Genomic DNA, 23,212 nt, shown 5'->3' with positions numbered 1-23,212 from the left:
TTTACCTGGTGTTTTTTGCTGTGGTGATTCCAGCTACTTCAAAACATCAGAATAATAGCCTATTGGTCATAAATTATTTCTGACCAAATAAAATAGCCTATAACAGGTCTATGTTGCAGTGCAGCATCACCACACAGCTCTTTAAAGCAGACAGCTGTACAGAGGAGAGGAAGTATGGTTTAGTCACAGGAAACTGCGTGACGTAGAAGATAAGAAAGATTAATGAGAATTATTTGGGGCAGGTCGTGTGAGGATTATTAAAGAACATCTATGCCAACAGTTTATTTTACAGGCAATGGGGAGTCTTTTTAAGGCACTGGATTCAAGAAGTCAGAGGTGTTATCATCCTCCTGAGAAGGTATGACACAGGTTGGAGCAGGAGGAACTGGAAGAAAGGTGCCCTTCTGGAGCATATTCCAGCCCTCTGGGGCCTGACAGACAGTGAACGGGGCGATTCTGGGCGCTGCCCCAATGGCTGGCAGACAAGGGGGGCAGGCCAGGTTTCACTATGAAGCCTTCAGTCTCCCCCCATGGTGTTTACATACGCAGGCATGAATGCACAGTTCTCACGAACGAAGGACTCCTTGAGTATGAGGCTGTTCTAAATCTGGAGCCACAGAGCCAGTTGCCTCTGGGATTCTGCCTGGAGTCTAATTTGTACTCTCTGTCAGCTGCCACGCAGTATGGTCCTTGTGGCATTGAGGCATGTTCCATCCCAGCCTCGAAGCCTTCTCAGTGCTTTGCTTTCTTGATCCGAAGAGCTATCTCTTCCCTGACAGATCTTCGGTCTATTTAATGAGATATTCAGTAGCATTCCCTTCACCTCAACACAGCCAATGGACAAACTCTGTAAGAAATACAACTACAGAGGCACCTGGGTGACCCAGTGGGTTAAGCATCTGCCTTCAGCTCAGGTCATGATCCCAGGGTCCTGGGATCGAGTCCTGCATCAGACTTCCTGCTCAACCAGAAGCCTGCTTCTCGCTCTGCCTCTGCTCCTCCCCCCACTCGTGCTCTTTCTCTCTCTCTCTAAGTCAATAAATAAAATATTTAAAATGAGGAGAAATATAATTGTAGAAGGAGTGGATTTATGCTATATCTTTGTTACATTTTGTTTTAATAGTTCCTATTAGTCACAACTTGAGAATCTCCAGAGTTTCTGTCAAAATCCACTCCATGCGCTTTCCCCACTTCGTAACCTTCTGCCATGAATGTGTGTTTACTGTGCAGACTGCCAGGGACACATCACAGGAAAACATGAAGAGAAGAGGGTGGAAAACAAGGGAAAAGTGTCTTAGTCTATCTGGGCTGCTGGAACAGAATACACAGACGGAGAGCTTACAAACAACAGAAATTTCTTTTGCACAGTTCTCGAGTCTGGAAATCCAGAAGCACAGTGCCGTCCTGGCTGGTGAGGGCCCTCTTCTGTGTTACAGACTTCTCAGTGTCCTCACATGGTGGAAGGGGCAAGGGATCTGTCTACAGCCTCTTTGGTAAGGCATTAATCCTAGTCATGAAGGATTAGTCATTTCCCAAAAGCCCCACTTCCTAATACCATACCCTTTGGGGGTGACATTCAGCATGTGACATTTTTTTTGGGGGGGGGGGATATATTCAGACCATAAAATAAGTTCCAGGGGCGCCTGGGTGGCTCAGTGGGTTAAAGCCTCTGCCTTCAGCTCAGGTCATGATCCCAGAGTCCTGGGATCAAGCCCCCCATCGGGCTCTCTGCTCAGCAGGGAGCCTGCTTCCCTTCCTCTCTCTGCCTGCCTCTCTGCCTACTTGTGATCTCTGTCTGTCAAATAAATAAATAAAATCTTAAAAAAATAAAAATAAAAATAAAAATAAAAATAAAATAAGTTCCAAATTATTTAATACTTGTGAGGTAGTGAACACACACACACATTTTAGTGAAAGAAGCAGGAATCCTTATAAACTGGCTTGTGAACCTGTTGTTCCAATCGAATGAGTCATCAAAGATTTGAGAGTTAATTCATTTGTAGGTCATTGTCGCCTGACAAAAAGGCATGAGCATACAGCAACAAACACAAGATGCTCTTTAACGAATGGTTAACACACTTCGTAATAACAACCACCCTCTATCAGATGTATCTTCCATCAGACCCTTAGTTCCACACACATTTTATACTCCCAACACTATAAGGTAAGATAGGATTACTATAAATCCTATTTTACGGAGGAGAAAATTGGAAGAGGTTTGGTGACCTGCTGACTCACAGGACTCCGTGCTCACAGCTCAGAATTATTACAGAATAAACAAGAACACACAGCAAAATCAGCAAAGGGAAAAGGTCCATGGGGCGAAGGTCAGAGGAAGCCAGACACAAGTGTCCAAGAGTCCAAATATATAAATACAATGTATATAAAATATATATAGGTATGCATATAAACAAAAACTTATCACTCATCTATAAAATGTGAGACAGAAAAATCAAAACCCATATGCAGTTTCCAAACCCCATCCATTTCAAATCTAAGTTATAATCTTCATCCTCTTGTTAAAATTCTTCTCTGAAACAATAGGCATTCATTTTGAGTTAAATTTCAGCTCTTTGATGATGACAAAATGACCAAAAATCCCACTGTAGGGGAAAAAAGAAGAGAGTTCAAGGTGATCTATACAGACAAATAAGTATCAGTACTGAAATCACCGAAAATGTTACCATTTCTCCTTAAAATATTTGCCTGGGATTCCAATTAAGCGTGGTAGACTGAACAAATGCACCTTCTCCACATCTTTCCAGAAACTCATCGAAACAGCAATATTTTTTAAGGTGATCATAGACAAATAACTAACTGTGTAGAAACTTGAACCACATTGCTCAATGAAGGAGACGCAGCTGAAAAGCTGATTTTTCTCAGAGAATCTCGGAAACACCCAGAAGAGAGGCACCAGAGATTTTAAAAGATGTGGCAGAAGCAGGGAGTTTTGATGAAAATCAGTACAACCATTTACTGAACAGCATTAACAGAGTGCAATGAGGGAGAGTTATTTTTCTCTCATGCCTGCCCTTCAAACCCACTTTTGAATCTACCTCCCTAATGAGATCATGTTAACCCAGTTGTTTCCAGTCACTTTTAGATATCTCTCTCTCTTTTTTTAAGATTTTATTTATTTATTTGACAGAGAGAGATCACAAATAGGCAGAGAGGCAGGCAGGCAGAGAGAGAGGAGGAAACAGACTCCCTGCTGAGCAGAGAGCCCGATGTGTGGCTCTATCCCAGGACCCTGAGATCCTGACCTGAGCTGAAGGCAGAGGTTTAACGCTCTGAGCCACCCAGGCTCCCCATGGCAAATCCTTACTTGACTCTCTGTCATAAGCAACATCAGCCAGCCAGGACTGTCCCAGGGGAGAGTCAGAGGCTGGTATTTCCCTCAACACCAACAGGCCAGGGAACACAAATCCAGGGCTCTCAAGAGTCTCCAGGCTCCACTCCAGACCCTTAGGGCAAAGGAACCTAGGAATCTCCGCACAAACTGTTTGGAGAGTATTGTGTTGGAGAGATGGAAAAACCACCCCTCCCTCCTCTGGGGTAGAGAAGGGGAAATGGCAAGCACACTTGCTTGGGTAACAGGGTTTTTTTTTTTTCCCAGCTAATACTCTTCTTCTTTGCCTGCTCAATCTCCAGACTTCTTTTGCCCACTTTTTAAAAGATTTTATTTATTTAAGGGAGAGAGAGAGAATGAGACTGGGGGTGGGGGGGAGAGAGAGAGAGGAGAGCAGGCAGAGGCAGAGGGAGAAGGTATCTCCCTGCTGAGCAGGGAGCCTGATTCGGGGCTGGATCCCAGGACCTCTGGGATCATGTCTTGAAGGGAAGGCAGACACTTACCTGACTGGGCCACCCAGGCACTCCTCTCCAGACTTTTTATTTATTATTTTTTAAAGATTTTATTTATTTATCACAGAGAAAGAGACAGTGAAAGAAGGAACACAAGCATGGGGAGTGGTAGGAGAAGCAGGCTTCCTACTGAGCAGGGAGGCCAATGTGGGGCTTGATCCCAGGACCCTGGGATCATGACCAGAGCCTAAGGTAGCCACCTAACAACTGAGCCACACAGACACCCCCAAACTTCTTTTAAATATAAATTAGAGGCAAGTAAGGAACTAAAGATTATAGAATTGGTTTTTCTATTGTTTAGTAGAAGATTCTTTGCATATACCCAACATGTCTGTTTGGAATGGGGAGGTACCTATCAGCACTGGGGCCTCCATGGTGCAGTCAGTTAAGCATCTGACTCCTGGTTTCAGCTCAGGTCACGATCTCAGGGTGGTGAGATCAAGCCCCACATTAGGCTCTGTGCTCAGCTAGGAGTCTGCTTAAGACTCCCTCTCCCTCTGCCCCTCCTCCCCAGCTTGTGATTTATCTCTCTCTTTCTCACAAATAAATAAATAAAACTTTAAAAAAATTAGAGGATCCGTCATGGAGGTCTAATATCAAACTAATAGAGAAGTCTAAGAACCCAGTAAGTGTCATTTGTTACTCCCTCTATGGGACACTCTACCTCAAGATCGCCTTAGTGTTTGTGTGTGTGTGTGTGTGTGTGTGTGTGTGTGTGTGTGTGGTACTCAGTTCTTGGCTCAGAGTTCACCTTCTCTGGGAAGATTCCCCTGACCAGCCAGTAGGAATTAGTCCCAGCTTCCCCTCCACTCTGTCACTTTAACATAATTTCATCCTATTTTCTTCCTGTGACACCACTAACTGAAGTATTGGGCACTCTATGAAGGTACAGTGTGATATTTAAGTAAAACTCATTTTGGATCAGGTACTTATACTTGTTATTCTATATAACCCTCACAGCATCTCTATGAGGTAGGTACTATTATTACCACCATTTTTTAAATGGAGAAACTGAGGCATAAATAACCCAACAAAGGTCATTCAAGAGCAAATCCAGTCCACATAGGTAGTGCGGCCCCAGTCTATAACTACCACTGCACATGACTTTCCCTGCAAGGACCACGAGGGCAGTGACTTTGCCAAATCTTCATCCTCATGGCTTCAAGACCTTCGGCAGCGCCTGATGCTTATATGGTGGGCCCTCTTAAATTATTTGTTCAATAAATGCTTTACAGTATCTGAGGTAACAAGGAGGTAAATATATTGCTTAAAAGCCAGTATTTGGGGGGACCCAGATGGCTTCATCAGTTAAGTGTCTGCCTTTGGCTCAGGTCATGATCCTGGAGTTCCAGGATAGAGGCTTGCATCAGGCTTCCTGCTCAGTGGGGGGGTCTGCTTCTCCCTATGCCCCTCCCCCTGCTCATGTGCACACGTGCTCACTCTCTCAAAGAAATAAAATCTTAAAAAAGAGGAAAAGTCAATATTTTGCTTGGAAAATCTCAACTACATTTCCAACTTCATCACATACAAGTTCTGCTTTCCACATAACTGTAATACATGATTCCATTAAGCTTTCTTCCACGATATAACAAGGATCCCCTTTCCTCTGGTTTCCATGAACATGTTCCTCAAGGTTTTCTGAGCCCTCATCAGCAATGCTTTAATATCCATGTTTCTACTAATAGTCCATAACTTGTTAGATATTCACTTTCTCTACCATGGCCCTCACTTTCTTCTATGTCCTTAGCAGCAGCACTTTTAATTTCCATATTTTAACCAGTAATCCATTTCAAGGCAATCTAGGCCTTTTGTTCCCCCCATTATGCTCCTCAAAGTTTTTCTGTTCTGTGCCCAATGGTCAATTCAAAACCTCATCCACATTTTTAGATATTTGTTATAGCAGCACCCCACTTTCAGGTACCAAAGTCTGTATAAATTTCCTATTGTTGCGTAACAAATTACTGCAAATTTTGTGGCTTAAAAAAAGAAAAATTTATTATCTTACAGTTTCAGAGGTCACAAGTTCTAGGTCAAGGTGTTAGCAGGGCTGCATTCCTTTGGGAAGATATAGGATGAGAATCTATTTCCCGGCTCTTTCCAGCCTCAAGAAGCCACAGAAGCCACTTCCTTTCCTTGGTTCATGGCCCCTTCCTCCTCCATCTTCAGAGCAAGCAGTGAAGCATATGCAAATCTAACTCCCCCTCTCTCTCCTCCCCACTCCACCCCACACACCCCTCTGCTTCTATTACCATATCTCCCTCTGACCATGACCATCCTGCTCCCTCTTGTAAAGACCCATTGTGATTACACTGGTCCCACCCAGATAATTAAGGATAACCTCCTCATCTCGAGACCCGTAACTTATTCACATCTGCAAAATCTCCTTTATAATGAGAAGTTTCTGGGGATTCGGACATGAACATCTTTGAGGGGCCATTCTGCAGCCTACCACACTCACCAACCATGTATAATGGGCCAGGAAGCAGAATATGTAGAGTTGAATGGTAATAAAAAGCAATATGTTCCCTTCTTTCAAGAAATGTATGATCTAGAGGGAGAGTCAGACATCAATCCCAAAACCACAATGCTAATCATGCCAATGAGAATTGTAGATTGCAGTTAGTGCTCTGAAAGACTGGGAATCACAGGGGGCCCTGAGGGTCTCTGAGGTAGCAACATTCAGTCTGAGGCTGGCAGAGCATTAAGATGCTAGCTAGCTAGATGAGGAGTAGGAGGAGAACCTTTTGAGTGGAGGCATTAGCAAGGGCAAAGGCCTCGAAGAGAAATTTGGGGGGATGACAAGAGGTTGCCACAAGGGTAACAAGGTGAGGCTACAAAAAGAGAGGAGCTAAATTCCTCCGGGACTTCTAAAGCACAGCAGAAACCTTGAGTTTTATTCAAAGCATAAGGTAGGGGCTCAGGAATTCTTCCAAGCAGATGAGTGATGCCATTACTCCACTCTATGGAGAACAGATTAGGGGTGGGAGATGGAGGTGTGCGAGAAACATACTCAGTGAAGAGAAGACAGTGGCTCGCACTGGGCCCACGGCAGCTCAAATGGAGATTTGTAAAAATGTCAGATATATCTTGGACAAAAATAACCCACAGGACTTGTAATTTAGCGTGATTCAAAAGTCCAGGGTATGGCCATAGGTGGGGGTGGCATCTGGGGAATGTAGCAAGTTCAAGGAGATGAGAAATTAAAGTAGTTGTAAGAGAGAAGCAGGAACCAAGGCTAAAATCTTCAGTGAGCAACGGGGGCAAATTGACCAGGCTGTCTTTCAGTAACAGTTACAGGGAAGAGATTGGGTATCACAGACTGATGGTGTGAGTAGCAGAGAGAGGTTTTACAAGGGGAGCCTGACATGGAAACAGTATTGGGCACAGGAAAGGAGATCAGCACCCCTCTAATTCTGAGAGCAGAAGGTAGAGAAATTGAGCAACATCCACTAGAGGTTGGTAGGCAAGTGATCTTACCTAAGGCCAGGAGGAGCAGGATATATTTAGGGAAGGTGATTGCAACTAATATTGAGCTGCAAAGGGTATTATGGACAAATTTGGGTGGGAGGGTCCAGTGAGGCTTGAGTCAAGACAGAAAACAAAGAGCACCAAGAACGAGTGAAGGTGGATGTGGGCGCTGTGAAAAAGGCGTAACAGGACGCATGTCACTAGTGGCCAGGTTGCCAATGTTATGAGTTCCAACAGTTTGTTCCCTGGAGGGTGTTGGAGGATGTCCTCAGGGCTCTCTGTGTTTACCAGTGGTCTGGCAGGAGGCTGGACATATGTTTCCTCACATTCTTCTGTGGTAAGTCAATCGTGGTTGAATCCACTTCCGGAAGGCTGGGGTTGGATACAAGTGGAACGTGTATTGGCCTGAGATGCGCTCCCCTCCTTGTCCATCTAGCCTTCTTGCGTGGTTCTGCTCAAACCTCCTCTCCACTGGACAGCCTTCCCTGATTCCTCTGACTCATCTTTGTTAAGCACGTATGTACCTTTTGCAGACTTCTTTGTGGCAACCATTATTCTTTATTGCATTTGTTCTTATACATTTCTCTCCCTGCATAGTTATTTCTCAAAAGTAAACATAATGCTCGAATTATCTCCATTTGCCCATTAACCTAGTACAAAGCCTAATAGCCTTAATAAGAGTTATGTAAGTATTTAATCAAATGAAACTCAAATCAATCATTGTTTGCTTGTCCCTATTACACAAATTTTAGGTTTGAAAAAGTTTGCGTACTCTTGATATAACAGGTCCTGTAAAATCGGGTGTGCACGCTGTATTTAACCTGCCTTCTCAATAAAGCATTTTCAGTTAGTTAAAATTAAATACAAGTTTTGAAATTTTGTCAAGATATATATCCTTGGTCTTAACTGAATTATGCTGAATTACCCAGTATTTCTGAATTTCCCAAAATTTCAGATTTTCTTGAGAATGGCTTTTGAGTCAAGTTAAGTCCACTACAAGGCATTTCCATTTCTTTTTTTTTCATTTCTATTTTGAATATAATAAACTCATGTCAAAAATCAAATACGTAAACATGCACAGTGAAAAGTCTCATGGAGCCTTTCCTCTTGTATATATAGAGAGCCTGCTTATTCTTCTCTCCACTGATTTTTTTTTTTAACCTCATTCTTTTTTACACCTGATCAATATGTGGGTGAATTCTAATCTTTAGTTATTACAAACATTGCTGCAATAAATACTCTTGTTCATACATCATTTCACAATGTTTACAAGGAAATACAAGGCATTTCCAATTAAACTAAATATTAATAATGATGTTGAACCATTAAATCTATTTCATGCGGGCACATGAGGTAAGAAGCACTGGGTGTTATATGCAACTGATGAATCACTAAACTCCACCTCTGAAACGAATAATACACTCTATGTTAATTAGCTGAATGTAAATAAAATAAAATAAATTTTCCAGCAAACAGAGAAGAAAAGTATGATCTTACTTTTATTTATTTATTTACTTATTTATTTTGAGAGAGAAAGGGAGGAAGCACGCATGTAGTGGGGAAGGTAAGGGTAGAGGGAGAGGGAGAGAATCTTGGGCAGACTCTGTACTGAGCATGAAGCCCGAGTCTTGACCCACAACCTCAAGATCATGGCCCAAGCCGAAATCAAGAGTCAAACATTTAACCAACTGAGCCACACAGCACCCCTCATCTTACTTTTAAAATAATCTAATGATCCATCATTTAGTAAAACATTTTGATTATATTTATCCCAAAGGATGTATCATCAAATTACTTTAAAAGTAAGATCATGTTTTTCCTCTGTGTTCACTGGAAAATGTTTCCTCAGTAGAAAAGACAGAATTCTTATTTTCCTTGTTATACCAAAATTACTTAAGGCTCTCAGTTAAGCTGGTGAATCACATATAAAATATATCATATAAATATATTAACATATTAACCATATATATCCAAAATATATCCTAACCAAATATATCCTAAAATATATCATATAAATATATTAACATATTAACCAAATATTTCAATCCTAAAGCAGTTTATACAGTTTAACTTAGCTTAAATAGATCATTTAAATAGATAATTTAAGTTAAATTAAACTAATATAGGGTTGAAAAGGATATCAATTCTTTTTAAAAAATTTTTGCTGTCGGGGTGCCTGGGTGGCTCAGTGGGTTAAAGCCTCTGCCTTTGGCTCAGGTCATGATCTCAGGGTCCTGGGATCGAGCCCCACATCAGGCTCTCTGCTCAGCGGGGAGCCTACTTCCCACCCTCTCTCTGCCTGCCTCTCTGCCTACTTGTGATCCCTCTCTGTCAAATAAATACATAAAATCTTAAAAAAAAATTTTTTTTTGCTCTTGTTCATATATGTTGTCAACTAAATAGATAAATAAGAAATAAATGTAACATTATATATCAGTTACCATATGTAATAAATTTTACTTGAATTTAAGATACCAATTGTGTGATCCTATAGACAAAGAATGATCTCTAAGCTGTATTATTTCAAATATTAAATATTACAAATAATATTTTATTTATTTATTTATTTTTTATTTATCCCAGGACCCTGGGATCATGACCTGAGCTGAAGGCAGAGACTTAACCCACTGAGCCACCCAGGTGGCTACAAATAATGTTTTAAACATTAATTATTTTATTTATTTTAAAAAATAAGTGGGTTAATAATAACTCATAATTTCATACTAAAAATTATCTTATATAATTAAGTTCATATGGTTGCAAATGACCGCTCAATCCCAGTTTCTATGTTGTCTTTTAACAGAAAGTGGTAGACTAATGGGTTACTGTAAATAATGTTCTCGGAACATTGGTCAAGAGGAAAGAAGGAGCCTGGTTGACCCACACTGAAGACATTAATGTTAAGAGGCATGAAATTATTAACGCACATAAAACTCACTGACGCCCTTCATCTACATATTCACGGAATGACTGACATTCCTAACTAATGTTACTGAAAAGAAATGCCAGTTTAGTTAATAACATTGGACTTTATGGGGCACCTGGGTGGCTTAGTCAGTTGGGCATCCAACTCTGTTTTGGCTCAGGTCATGATCTCAGGGTCATGAGATCAAGCCTAACATCAGGCTCTGCCCCTCCCTCCCCACCAGGTGCACTCACTCACACTCTCTCTCTCTCTCAAATGCATAAATCTTTTTTAAAAAATGACGCTGTATCTTAAAACCAAGCAATGAAAGCATACATAATGTTATATGATATTTTTTTAAAAAGCATAAAGACTCGTGGCAAATGAGTCAGCAGAGCCAAGCATAAATGGTGGATGAGTATAACCAAAAGGAAAAAGAAATAAGTTAATTATCAGGAAACTTTACACAGCGAATACACTAGGCAGGAGAACTGTCCACAGAAGATTTGAAAAGTCCTGGTATTTAAGTGGAATAGAATTGAAAGCTGGAAAAATAAACTTGAAAGAACAATCCTTCTTTGGCAGAAGTAAATGCTGAACATGACCTAATAGATTTTTTTCTTTCAAAATTCCAGTATTCAATGAACACTGCCTCTAAGTGCCTCTTTTGTTGGATTTGTTTGTCAGTGTATGCATTAATTAGATTGCTTAAGAACTGCATTGTTCGCAACAACAAAAAAGAACATGTTAAACAGTATTGGAATTGGTTAACCTTCCCAGACACATGACTCTCTTCTATATTCGAAGTCAGTTCCTTGGGATATGACAGGGGAGTTTCCCATTACAAACTGCTGAAATATGAAAACTAGTGATTTAGCCGAGTGGCATTGCTGGGTTTATTTGTTAGGAATTTTGTGGTCTTCAGTTCGTACTGTTATTCATTTTCCCAGAAATATTTATAGTCTGTTTACACTGACAGTCTATTTGCAATCTACACAGTTTCACCACTGACATTCTGTAAAAAAGGAGTGGCAAAAGGCATTAAAACACGTAAATACTTACTGTTCTCTATGTGTTTATAGACCTTTATCTTTTGGGAGTCAGTTAAAGCTTGACTCCAAACAAATCCAGATATGGAAAGATGCAGCTGCTTTTTGAAAAGGAAGAGGTAAAAACTACAATTAATCTGACCTATGAAGGCTAGAAGTCATAGATGATTTAACTCAGCTACTACCTGTAAAGCAGCAACAATGGGGCAAGATTCAGGCCAGAGGAGAGGAAGGGTGAGTGCAGAGAGACTGCAGGGTGTGATCAGTGTATGTATGATATCAGATATCCTAACTTCAAAATGTGGCCCTACTCTTACCTTTTTACCTTCCATTCATGTTCATTTCCCTAGGAAAATGGTCACCGTTCTCAAAAAGTGCCTGGGGAGTGAGCCACATAGGGAGGGGCGCACCGGAGGGAACAGACGGGGAGAGGCATAAATGGGGAGAGAGGGGTTAGGAAGGAATATGTGGAAATGTAAGAGCTCATTCTGAGCTACAGCAAATCCCCCATTATGAATAAAGGAGTGCACAGATGGCAAAGTGATGGGAGAACAGATTAGAAGCTAAATTCAGTAGACAATAGGCAAGTCATAGAGGTATTCTGAGAGAACAAATGACATAATTAAAAGAGTGCCATAGGAAAATTAGCTTGAGACCAGTTGAGAAGCCAGAAATAACTCAAGCAAGAAGTAACGAGAGCATAAATCAATCCATTAGCAATGGGAAAGAGAAAACATATAGATATAGAGAAAAGAGAATCCACAGGGTAGGATATCATTGAATGGGGGGAGATGAGAGAATAAGAAGTAAGAGATGGTTGACACTGGGTCAAATATACACCCTTCCTACAATCAGCTTGTGGCTGAGGTGGGGTCACCTGGTAGGAACATGGACTTGTAGGCCTGCCCCTTTGACAGGCACTAACAGGTAGGGAATTATATCTAAGAAATAGGAAAACAAGGCACCCAAAACTATTAAACTCTACTAAAAAATTATGTATTAACCCTGTTTAACCAAACAACCATGCACACACTTCAAAACTAGATTGCGACCAAAGCTATTTGGATCCAGATTCTATAAGTCAAGTCCTATTCTATGAATACTATAGAGATCAAAATATGCCCCTTTGACATAAGGATTATCTTGAGCTAACAGCAATTGAGATCCAAGAGATGCAGAAAAAAAGCCTTCCTGGAGCTTCCCTTCTCTGACTAAAAGCAGATACTTCTGAGAAAATTTTACAGCATTAAGACAGAAAGTCAGCAGTGAGATGGACCTGCACAAACAATCCTGACTTCCTTGGATTCCCCCAAGGTATTCAACTGCCCCCAGTTTGATGCACTTGGAAGCCTAAAACCTATGCCCCTATCCATGTTACTTTTCTACAAGTTTATCATTCTTCATTAAGATGCTGTATAAGTGCAAGTCCTAACCACCCTTTTGAGTTACTCATCACTGAATTTCTCTCATGTGCATGTATGCTACAGGAGCTCATAAACTTGTTCCTCTCTTGTTAATCTATCTTTTGTTAGTCTAATTTGCATGCCCCCAGGTACAGAACCTAAGAGGGTATTGGAAAAAATTTGTATTCCTTTCCTACACTATACACCTTAGATCTTTTATGAAATAAAACATAAGAAACTGATAGCTCACATGCCTCTAAAAAACAAGGAAACTGCCTTTCTGTTTGAGTCATAGGCAGATGATTATTTGGGGTTTTTCAGTATTCAAAGGATGGTGTTTATATGTATAAATGCATACACACACACACACACACACACACACACAGACATATGTATATATACTCATACTTCAGCTGACTACAGAGGCAAGAGCCAATAGGTCTTTAGTGCTCTAAATAACTAGATCATTTCAGTATTCTCCCTCAATTTCCCATGCTACATGGACTCCACTGTCCTGGTTCAATAACAAATAACCGAGATTCAAAATTGTATGCCTATGTGCAATTTGTATGTTTTGCTGGAGAGATTGTTTATACTTTTCATAAGATTTCCAACATGCTATCAGACCCAAGAGATCCTAGAAGTGGATAGCATGCTGGACTGGGACTCAAAATATCTAGTTTCTATTGTGCTCTGCTATTTGTGATTTTTTTAAAAGACTGTATTTGTTTATTTGAGAGAGAGAGAGAGTGAGAGAGAGCATGAGAGGGGAAAAGGTCAGAGGGAGAAGCAGACTCCCCGCAGAGCCAGACACGGGACAGGGGACTCTATCCCAGGACTCCGGGATCACGACCTGAGCCAAAGGCAGGAGCCACCCAGGCACCCCTGCTCTTTGTGATCTTAAGCGATTCTAGTATTCTGATCTTTATTTTTCTTGTCTGTAAAATGAGGTTAATAATAGTTGCAATGCAAAACAGAAATGTTCTGAGGTTACAATTCAATGTTATATAATTTCTATGGCATTTAGAAATACTAAGCATCATTATCTTACTTAAGCAAAGAAGTCCTTCTTCAAGCGTGGATGCATTTCTTCTATAAACGCCAGCACTAAGCTTGCAAGTAGACATAACATTCACAGCGTTGAAAACCATGGAATCCCAGAGGGATGCATTATGCTTCCACCATAAATTCTATAGCTCCATTTTAACTCTACTTTTTATCTTCAAAGTTCAAATTCACATTTACTGTGATTTCAGATTCCTGAATTAATATCTAGTGCTAAAATCAAAACAATATAACTGTGAATCTGAATCAGCTACAATAAAATGTACTAGGCAAAATCATCCTTTACTGTAGTGGTGGTGAATGCTAACAGCTGCTCAGCGATCACCCTGTGCAAATCCATCCTTGTCCTCATGCTCAAACTGTGTGGAGAGCTTTCTGGTCATGGAAGAGATATCTGTGGCATGTTTGGCCTAGAACATCCCAACAGGTGCTCCTTCTGTCTAGACTAACGGGGAGTCAGACAGAATTTGAATGTTCTAATTACATCCTAGGCTTCTTAGTGCTTCCTAAGACAAATAACCATCTACAGTTAAAATAGTAAAAGCATTTCTTGGATTAGGATAGACTATAAATGTAGTTGATCAAATTTTCAGATCTACCTATCAAAATAAAGATCTAATAAACTGGTTCTTTTCAGATGAACGACATGACAAGTGTTAAGGCAACTAGCTGGATTTCATAAGTATTTGGCAATTTTTCAATGACAAAGAATCATGTGTTTTCCAGTACTCCCTGGATTATTGCTTGTGGTACTAAAATTTCCTCTATTTTTATTTTTTTACTTGTCTTCCCTTTTCTCTCTCTTTGACTTTTTTCCTGTATTGTTGGGAAGCATGAATATCTTTTTAAGATTTTCTCTCTCCCAGTAATCACCAAACACAAGAAGTGTTTTTGCAAAATAGCTTCTCTCACAAAAAAAGCACAGCCAGTATGACAAGAGAAAAACATTTATGTGATGGGCTATGCTGTATTAATATGGTGATCTGATTTCTAAATTATCTTTAAAATAAAAATGTTCAGGGTGCCTGGGTGGCTCAGGGGGTTAAAGTCTCTGCCTTCCGCTCAGATCATGATCAATGGGTCCTGGGATGGAGCCCCCACCCACCCCTTGGCCTCTCTGCTCAGTGGGGAGCCTGCCTCCTCCTCTCTATCTGCCTCTCTGCCTACTTGTAATCTCTGTCTGTCAAATAAATAAATAAAATCTTAAATTAAAATAAAATAAAAATGCTCAATTTCTAGAGGTAATATTCTTCAGCTTGTGGATTTGAGAGGACTAATCAGAAGCCTAGGTCCAATCGGCACTTGAATCTGATGTTATAGATTCTGCTTTTGGCTCTGCATTCACCATTGCTGGGGTGAACCCGACCAGATTTTAGGATTAAAAGGTTTGCAGATATTTGCAAAGTCATATTTGTAAATCAGAGCATCCCAAATGCTTCATTTTGAAACACTTAAAAACCTTGAGTTGTGCCTCACATTTATATCTCAGTTGATTTAAGCAAAATGCAAGGTCAGAGGCATTAGCGGAAAGGACACAGACATGCATTACTAAATGGGCTACAGAGGCTTGGAAAGCCCATCAGTGTTTAAAGCATTTGGACAACTGTTGAGGGAATAAAGTTACACACACACTGCCCACATTTACAACTGGAAAGTGAGCAGACCAGACAGTTTCCTCCTGTGCTCAGCAAGAATTATAGTACTATACAGAAAGTAGACGATGCCTCAGATAATAATGTCTATCATAGAAGGTCCTAGATTCTCTCCATCATATGATAACCAAATCCGCTTAGGCAGAAGGATGAACATTCCACTGGGTTTTCCTACGGTGGCACCTGTCATTTATAGGAATTGTGGTTGCCAAGCCTAAAGGGAAAAAAAGAAAGCTCTTAATTTCCATCTTCCTACACCCACTGAGAAGAGGTCATTTGAAGAAGCAGACAACATGAAACCTCAAAAGATATGACCAACCCAAACACTAAAGATGGGCAGTTTAGAAACAAGTTTTCATTGATGCACAGAAACTGTTACTCCCAAGCCCAGGCTTCTCAGGTTAATAACACTACTATCGAACTCTTCACTTCACTGGTTTGAATCTTAATATTAGAAATAAGAAGCTTAAGGGGAGTAGAATATGCCATGCCAAAAATATGCCTCTTTGGCATAATAATTATCTTGGACTGGTTATTTTTGAGAAGTGTCAGACACAGGGCAATCTCTGAAAACAAAGTGGAATTTGAAGGAAATCTACATTTGTAAAGGAAACGTCCACTTTTCGGGGAGACTCCCACTCCTGTACAGGGTATGTCTTCTCTGAAGAGAAGGATAACTAAATGTCAAAACACATCAATGGAGAAGGTACTGATATAAATCTGCAGCCATTCCTTACTTACTCAGCTTTGCCTGAAAACTTACAAGCCTGGCTCCCCCTCTCACCACACCTCCAACCTCTTTCCTTTGTCTTTAGCTGAAGATGATATTTAAGATGGTAGCTTGGGCCATTTTGGGAAGTTACTTTTCCTAGATGTATATAGAAGGTACACATGTTATTAAATGTTTGTTCGTTTTTCTCCTGTTAGTCTGTGTTTTATTACAAGGGGGTCTCAGCTAAGAACCTAGAAGGGTAGAGGGACAGTTACTGCTCATCCCCTATATAACTCAAAGTTTTGACCTGAAATAAGGAATAAAATCTAAAGTTATGAAAACAATTTGTGAAATTGTTGAACAATTTGTGAAATTTATGAAAACAATGCACCCTCACTGATTGAATACCTCCACCTGGTCTGACCCGCCCTTGTATTTGGGCTTTGTTACCTGGGACTGGTTTCCAGGACTAGTTTTTTTAAGTAAGTTCTCTGCAAGAGATGGCCTGGGGGGGGTGGGGGGCAGGGTCAGGATGGAGCTGCTCAGGCTAAACAGGCCCTTGCAACACAACTACTGAAGAAAACCACAACTTGTTTTTCATTCTTCGCATAAATCTCTATAATTATCAAATGACTATTTTCAAGTTTCATAAGGTTTTAAACCCATTTCAAATCACGAGACCTTTTCAGGGTTCAATAAGCAGAAGAAATTCTTGCATACAAATGGAAATTTTTCTTTCTTTCCTTTCCGTACTTCTAAAATCAAATGAAATGGACTATTATGGAAACTCACTAAATGAAATATAAGTTCAAATTAAATTCTTGTCTTTTTTTCCCCTCCCTTTTTCCTTTTTTCTCAGCACCTGTTTCTACTAGTGCCCTTTTGTTATGCCTCCTGCACTAGCCATGCATCCCTGAGCCTTGCCTGAGGGGCCACATCCTGTGTCTGAAAAGTAAACCCCTCTCCCTGCCAGGCCCCATACCCTGCCCTCTGCACACACACAAACAGCCTTCTCTACCCTCGCTGCCTGTCAAGCCCTCTCACTTCCTTCACTTAACTATACATCCTTGACAATGACTTCTCTTGTCTTTATCCCTTCAGAAATATGGCTCTTCATTCTCCACATTAATTTAGTCAATCATAACATGTACTTACTATTCTTATACACATTCTATTCAATGTATATGCTAATTTTCTTATTCAGTGGCCCATGCTTTATGTGTCCATCTTAAAATATATGCTCCCAGGGAAGGGAGCCACGTCTGGAAAATGTGCGAAGGACAGAGCCTATTTTGGTGCCAAGTGCAAATAACATCTAAAAAAATAATAATAGGTGAAAGGAAAGTAGAAAAGTGTTTGTCATAACAACAACGAACTTAAAGGAACGTCATGTACTTCTTAGATCATGCCTAGAAAACAATCTTTTCATTCCCAATCTCAGTGAAATATCAGAAAAGAGATATGAGACTACTTGAAGATATATATCTTCTACTTCCTGTGTTAAAAGTACCTTGTTAAAAAAAAAAAGTACCTTGTAAAAGGGGTTTTGGGACTCACATTAAGGCAGGCATGAATTTACAAAAATGCATAATCAACTACAACTCCACATAGCACAGGGAAACCTGGAAAAACAAGAGTGTTTATTCTCATAATTTTCTCCTTTTACTCACTACCCTGTATGTGACCAGAGTGTATTCTTCAGTTGAAATTAGACAGGAATGAGCAGGACAGAAGTAAAATATCTGACTATGTAAGGAAAGGCTGCTAAATTTTTCACCACAGCACATTTGCATGATCTCATCTCAACGAAAAACAGTGTTTCCACTCAGTTCCCCATTAATCTTAGCAGAAATTTTTGTTTGGTGAGAGAGGCATCATTTACATATTATTTCTTGTAAGTGGAATTGTGAATGGGGATGGATAGGAAAGTGCAGTTGAGAACGATTACTTCAATCTTTCTCCTTCAAAACCTGGAAACGTGGGTTTATTTCTCCTAAAAGTTCAGGTTGCATATCTCTTCCTCCCAAGACATTTTTATTCATTCACCCCACACGGTCCTCCATCCCAACATCCGGGGATCGGGACCTGAGCCGCCCAGGCGCCCCCTCCCAAGATAGTTAGATGGTAGGGCTCCCAGCTCATCCTTTACTTTCCTTTAAAAAAAGGGGGGGGGGGGAGCTGGTCTTCAGTTTTTAACGTCATTGCAGTTTTCCAAGGTGTATGAACAGGAAGACACCGGTGTATTTCCTACACCCAAACCATCAGAATAGGCAGCTAGGCTAATTACCCTTGATTAGCATAAGAATGAAAACCATTAGGACTGCTCACTCAGTTTAATAAAAGAATGACCTTAGGCTAATATGATTTGTAGCTCGTAGAAGCTTGTATTTCCACAAGCAAAAGACAAGGCTTCTGCTTTTAATATAGCGATGAGGCAGCTTTCCTTCCCTTGTCCCACCCTCATCCCCTGGCTCGGCACCTCCCTCCTTCATCACAGACACCCTCCAGGAAACCCCTCTTTGCCGCCACAAACACCCCAAGACCTCGTCCCCCGAACCCCCACCTCCTGTGCATCTTGCCCATTGAAAGAAGCTTCCTCTTCCTCTCCAAACTTCGAAACAGGTAGGGGAGGGAGCTGCGAGCCGCCTTTCATCTCCGCTCACCCCTGCCCCGGTGAAAAAGCCTGAGGAGGCACATCCTGTGAGCAAGTTTGAAAAGGAAAGAATGGAAGGTCCCGACCCGCGAGGACGGACAAAGAAGGTACCGAGCCCGTTTGCGCGGAAACACACCACGGTGGTCTTTCTTCCGTCCCCTTTCTGCCAACTGCGGGTCTCTGGGGACTCGCAGGCTCAGTGCACACACGCGTTTTTGTAAAACACAGCCCCAATCGGAAGCAGTTACCTTCATGGTTCCGTGGGCCGTGGGGACCACTGCGACCGCGCGGAGGGCGAGCCGGCTGCGTCCTAGGCGCGGGCGGGGTGCGCGGGCGGGTGGAGCGCGCGGCGGCGGCGGCGGGAACGGATGCCCGGGGCAGCGCGCGGGGTGGCGGCGACACGTGGCGGGCGGGACTGCAGCCGGGCCCTCCCGCGGCCGAGATCGCGGGCTCTCTCGCAGATTGCATCAGCAGGAAGAGTGAGGAGGCTGTGTTTCCCCCAGACCGCCCCCGGACGGACGGCAGAGTCTCTCCCAGCGCGGGAGGCAGACCCAGAGCCCGCTCCAGCCTCCCTCACCGCCTGCTCCGGGGGTGCCCGAGTTTCCGACACGTCTGCACATGTTGCCCCTCGGTTACTGCCTGCGAGTGTCGGGATGCCGAGGAGAGCGAGGAAGCGATCCTGACTGCCACTCCCTTCTTAGCCGGCTGCCTGCCCGCCTCGCTTCCCGCTGCCCCCGGAGTAACTTTCCCGCACGTGCTGCTCGGCATTGTGCAGTGGATTCCCATCACCAAAAGCCAGAACATTTTAAACCTGCTTTCTAATGGAAAGAACATGTGTCTGGTTTTTAAATTTTTCCAGTCTTCCTTTCTCCCACTGTTTCACGTATACAGCCTATCCTCAGATGCCACCATCTGGCTCTGGAAAAAGAATCCTGAATCCTTTGAGTGTATAGAATTATTTCTGATTTGAACATTGCCTGCGGGTCCAGTTCATCCTCTGTAGGATGCCTCCCCACTGCACGAGAGTTCCAGCACTGCTACTTTTCCATTCCAGGTTAGGCTCCCGACGTTGCCTAAATACCGTCCTGGTTGATGGTTCACTCTGGCAACCTTCTGTCTTTGCTAGGAAGTCCTTGCTGAGTCTCTCAAGCAAACCTGAACCTTTTGTCTACGCACTAGGCTTTGTTTATACCCTTTATTAAAATCCATTTTCTTTTACGTACTTGTTTGCACAGGTGATACTTAATAAAATTATGAGATTCTTGAAAACAGATCCCAATGTTGAACACAAATGGGGGGCGTAGCGCTAAGCAAATGTTGGTTAGGTGAATGAATGATTAAATCATTCATCTAATGTATTGATCTCATTACATTTCCAATGCTGGGCAAGATTCTAGGCATAAAGTAAGTGGTAAAAAAAAATGTTCTTAGGCACATTAAATTCATATTTTAGTGTGGGAAACAAAATAAACATTTATTCAGGTAGCAAAATGTCCATGCACTAATGAATAGATTTATACAATGAAATATTATTTAGCAATAAAAGAAATGAATTACTGATACATGCCAACATACATGCATTAACCTTGAAAACATTATATGAAATGAAATAAGACAGTCACAAATGACCACATATTGTATGATTCCATTCTTCTGAAATGTCTAGAATACAAAGATGCACAGAGACAGAAAAACAGATGGTCATTGCCAGTCTAGGGAAAGGGGGTAATGAGGAGTGATTGCTAATGGGTACAGAGTTTCTTTTGAGGGTGATTAAAATGTTCTAAAATTAGATTGTGGTACTGGTTGCACAACTCTGTGAACATACTAAAAACCAGTGTATAATACCTTTTAAATAGATGAATTGTATAATACATGAATTCTATCTCTGTAAAAATGTTATTTTTTAAAATCAAGTAGTAAGTAGTAAGTTTTATAAGAAAATAACACATGTTAAGGGAAAAGAGCATGATAGGGCAATAGACCTGAATGGATTAATAGTAAATTCTAGAGCATGCCTGTCAATGACTTCCTAAGGATGCTTTTGATATTGTTACAGGGTTAGAGGGTTCTTGTCTGGCAGAACCAAAGAATGAATCTCACAGAAACAAAAGGGTGAAGTCATTTATTAAGAGAAGGTGAGAACAGAAAGAAAGCTCTCTAGAGGGAGAGAGGTCTCCAGTGGGTTGCCACAGAGGGCTTTTATGGTCAGGTTTTTATAGAAATCTGACCAAGGAACTTAAATCTTCTTGTTACCACCAAGATATTGCCACAGTTACTTCTCCCTCAAATATCTTATCTCTGATATTTAAGACAAACCAGGTGGTCTGGTTATGTTCCCTTACTTCTGGTTTCATTAATCCTCGGCATTTCTGGGATTTCTGTAAGCCTGAGCATGTAGCCCCCACCTATCTCTCTCGGGCCTGTCCCTTACTCATTCCTCCCCTTTGCAGTAATAACTCTAACTGCCCTTAGGGAATGGGACAACCTCTCTGGCTGCTTCCCACTGAATGAGGCTGCCGGCTGTGTGGCAGTTAGAATCTATTTACAGGTAGGTCCAGTGGCCTGCAGTGTGGCTCTAGGGGTCGTGATGGACAGTAAATGGTACATGCATCACCACATGCAAAAGGATGTGCATAAAGTAAGTAGTAGGCTCAAAATTATGATCATAGCCCTTAGATAAGGATCCCCAATCACCAAGTTTGTTAAATAGACCAATGGGCATCCGTATTTTACTCACTTGATCCCAAATGTCCTCTATGAAATGGGACACGTTGTAGGAGTTACCTGTAATGTTAAAACAACACATGGGAGGAACCTCCTCACACCCCAAATGATGTAGCAGTAGTAGATAGTCAGTAGCCGCCCAGTTCTGGAGAAGCCCCACTCTGGCTTGACTTAATTCTGCATTGAGTACATCTAACATCTGTGAGGTGTCATTTAAGGCTCAACTAAGAAGATACAAACTGTTTCAGTTATTTCCATTGTAAACCTGTTGTCGTGCCTGGAATTCCTTGGATGGTGGAGGCAAAAGCTATGGTTCCTCCTTCAGACATGAGGATGACATTGTTGTCGTAATCAGGAGGCGGGTAGGACAAGTCTCTATTCACCAGCATCTAGTAGGGTGCTAACAGCTAATTGGATGGAAAAGTTTATTTTGCCTCTCTGATTGGTCATTTAAGTTAGTGAAATGGGGAGAACTTGTGGCCTTTTGGGGAAGATAATATGTTAAAGGAAAACATTTAAAACATATTATCTGATCCTGTGAATCCGTGTAAGAGTCAAGGGCATCCCTAGAGTTAAACTGATAATCTCAGGTGTGAAGGTAGTACATTTAAAGGCCTAGGTGACCTAGATTATAGTCCATAAAATGGTTAAATTTATCATATGGGTTACCTAATAAGGGGATTACATGCCCTTATTAAGAACCAGAGATCTTTAATTGTTTCACATAAATAAGTGGGAGGGCCCTTGAAGGAGGCTGAGGGATCCTCTTGAATGCCCATAGAGCAATAGGCACAAAAACTCTCTATACAGAGTTTTGGGGCAATTTTTTTGAAGCTGACCTCAAGTTGTCTAGTTCAGGCAAAAACAAACATTTAAAGACAATCAGAACTGGAATTTAACATCCACAAAGGTGGGTTATTGAAACATAAATTTATTCATGTTTAATCAGAGATAGTCAAATCAGGACTGATTTGCATGCAAAACAAGTCCAGTTTAAACAAACCTGGCCTAATCCATAAGCTGAACAAGAAGAGCAATTGGCCATATAGATTTGTTTTTATCTTATTTTATTTATTTATTTGAGAGAGGCAAAGAGAGAAAGGGAGAACATGAGCAGAGGGAGGGGCAGAGGAGGAAGCAGACTCCTTATTCATTGAAACTGGGATCATGACTTAGCTGAAGGCAGAGGCTTAACGGAGCCACCCAGGGGCCCCAGCCCTGTAGCTCTTTTAAAGTCTGCTTTGCAATAAATAAATAAATAAATAAAGTCTGCTTTGCTGGAACTTTTATAAGGAATCTAGATTGAACTTCTAGTGGAGTCTCTAGGCCAGAAGCAAAGCCAAGTACTTGCCATCAGACATGCCTGCAATACCTGTAGGTTTGGGGAAATTCTTCACAAAGTCCCCAGTATATCCTGATGTTCCTATACCTGCCAGGAAGTGACATTCTTTGCTCACCTGGTGAGTCTGCCAGGAGCTCTGTAGGCAAGGGATCAGGCCAACATCTCTAAGGAGATTTATGGCTCCATGTTTCATAAAGTCAACCGTAGTTCCCTAAAGCTGTCTGGTCATATCTGAATCTATTCATGTCTCTCTCAAATATGACATTTCAGTCAAACCCTTGGAAAAATAACCAATGTTTACAAGGATATCCTGTTACAGGGAGAACAGATTATTATTGACTGAACTTATGTAAATGACTGATTGCCATGGAAGAA

The 23,212-nt window shown here is 41.4% G+C and overlaps 2 protein-coding genes across 3 annotated transcripts in view; one reads left to right on the top strand and one right to left on the bottom strand.

Moving 5' to 3' along the window:
• BCAT1 (branched chain amino acid transaminase 1) overlaps nucleotides 1–19,247 on the bottom strand; it is a 109,442-nt gene extending 90,195 nt beyond the window's left edge. The window contains exon 1 of one of the 2 annotated variants that reach the window (XM_032347660.1): nucleotides 19,017–19,247. In XM_032347660.1, the coding sequence (XP_032203551.1) occupies nucleotides 19,017–19,022 (6 nt within the window). In that variant the 5' untranslated portion in view covers nucleotides 19,023–19,247. The remainder of the gene's footprint in view (nucleotides 1–19,016) is intronic. The other variant, XM_032347662.1, reaches the window with a different exon arrangement.
• LOC116593407 (lymphoid-restricted membrane protein) overlaps nucleotides 1–23,212 on the top strand; it is a 130,744-nt gene that overhangs the window by 13,583 nt on the left and 93,949 nt on the right. The window contains exons 2-3 of the mRNA XM_032347663.1: nucleotides 18,738–18,875; nucleotides 20,828–20,906. The gene's annotated coding sequence lies outside the window, so the exon portion shown is untranslated. The remainder of the gene's footprint in view (nucleotides 1–18,737; nucleotides 18,876–20,827; nucleotides 20,907–23,212) is intronic.

The sequence above is a fragment of the Mustela erminea genome, chromosome 6 (assembly GCF_009829155.1).
Source record: "Mustela erminea isolate mMusErm1 chromosome 6, mMusErm1.Pri, whole genome shotgun sequence".
Classification (NCBI taxonomy): domain Eukaryota; kingdom Metazoa; phylum Chordata; class Mammalia; order Carnivora; family Mustelidae; genus Mustela; species Mustela erminea.
This window is presented reverse-complemented; position numbering and strand designations above follow the sequence as displayed.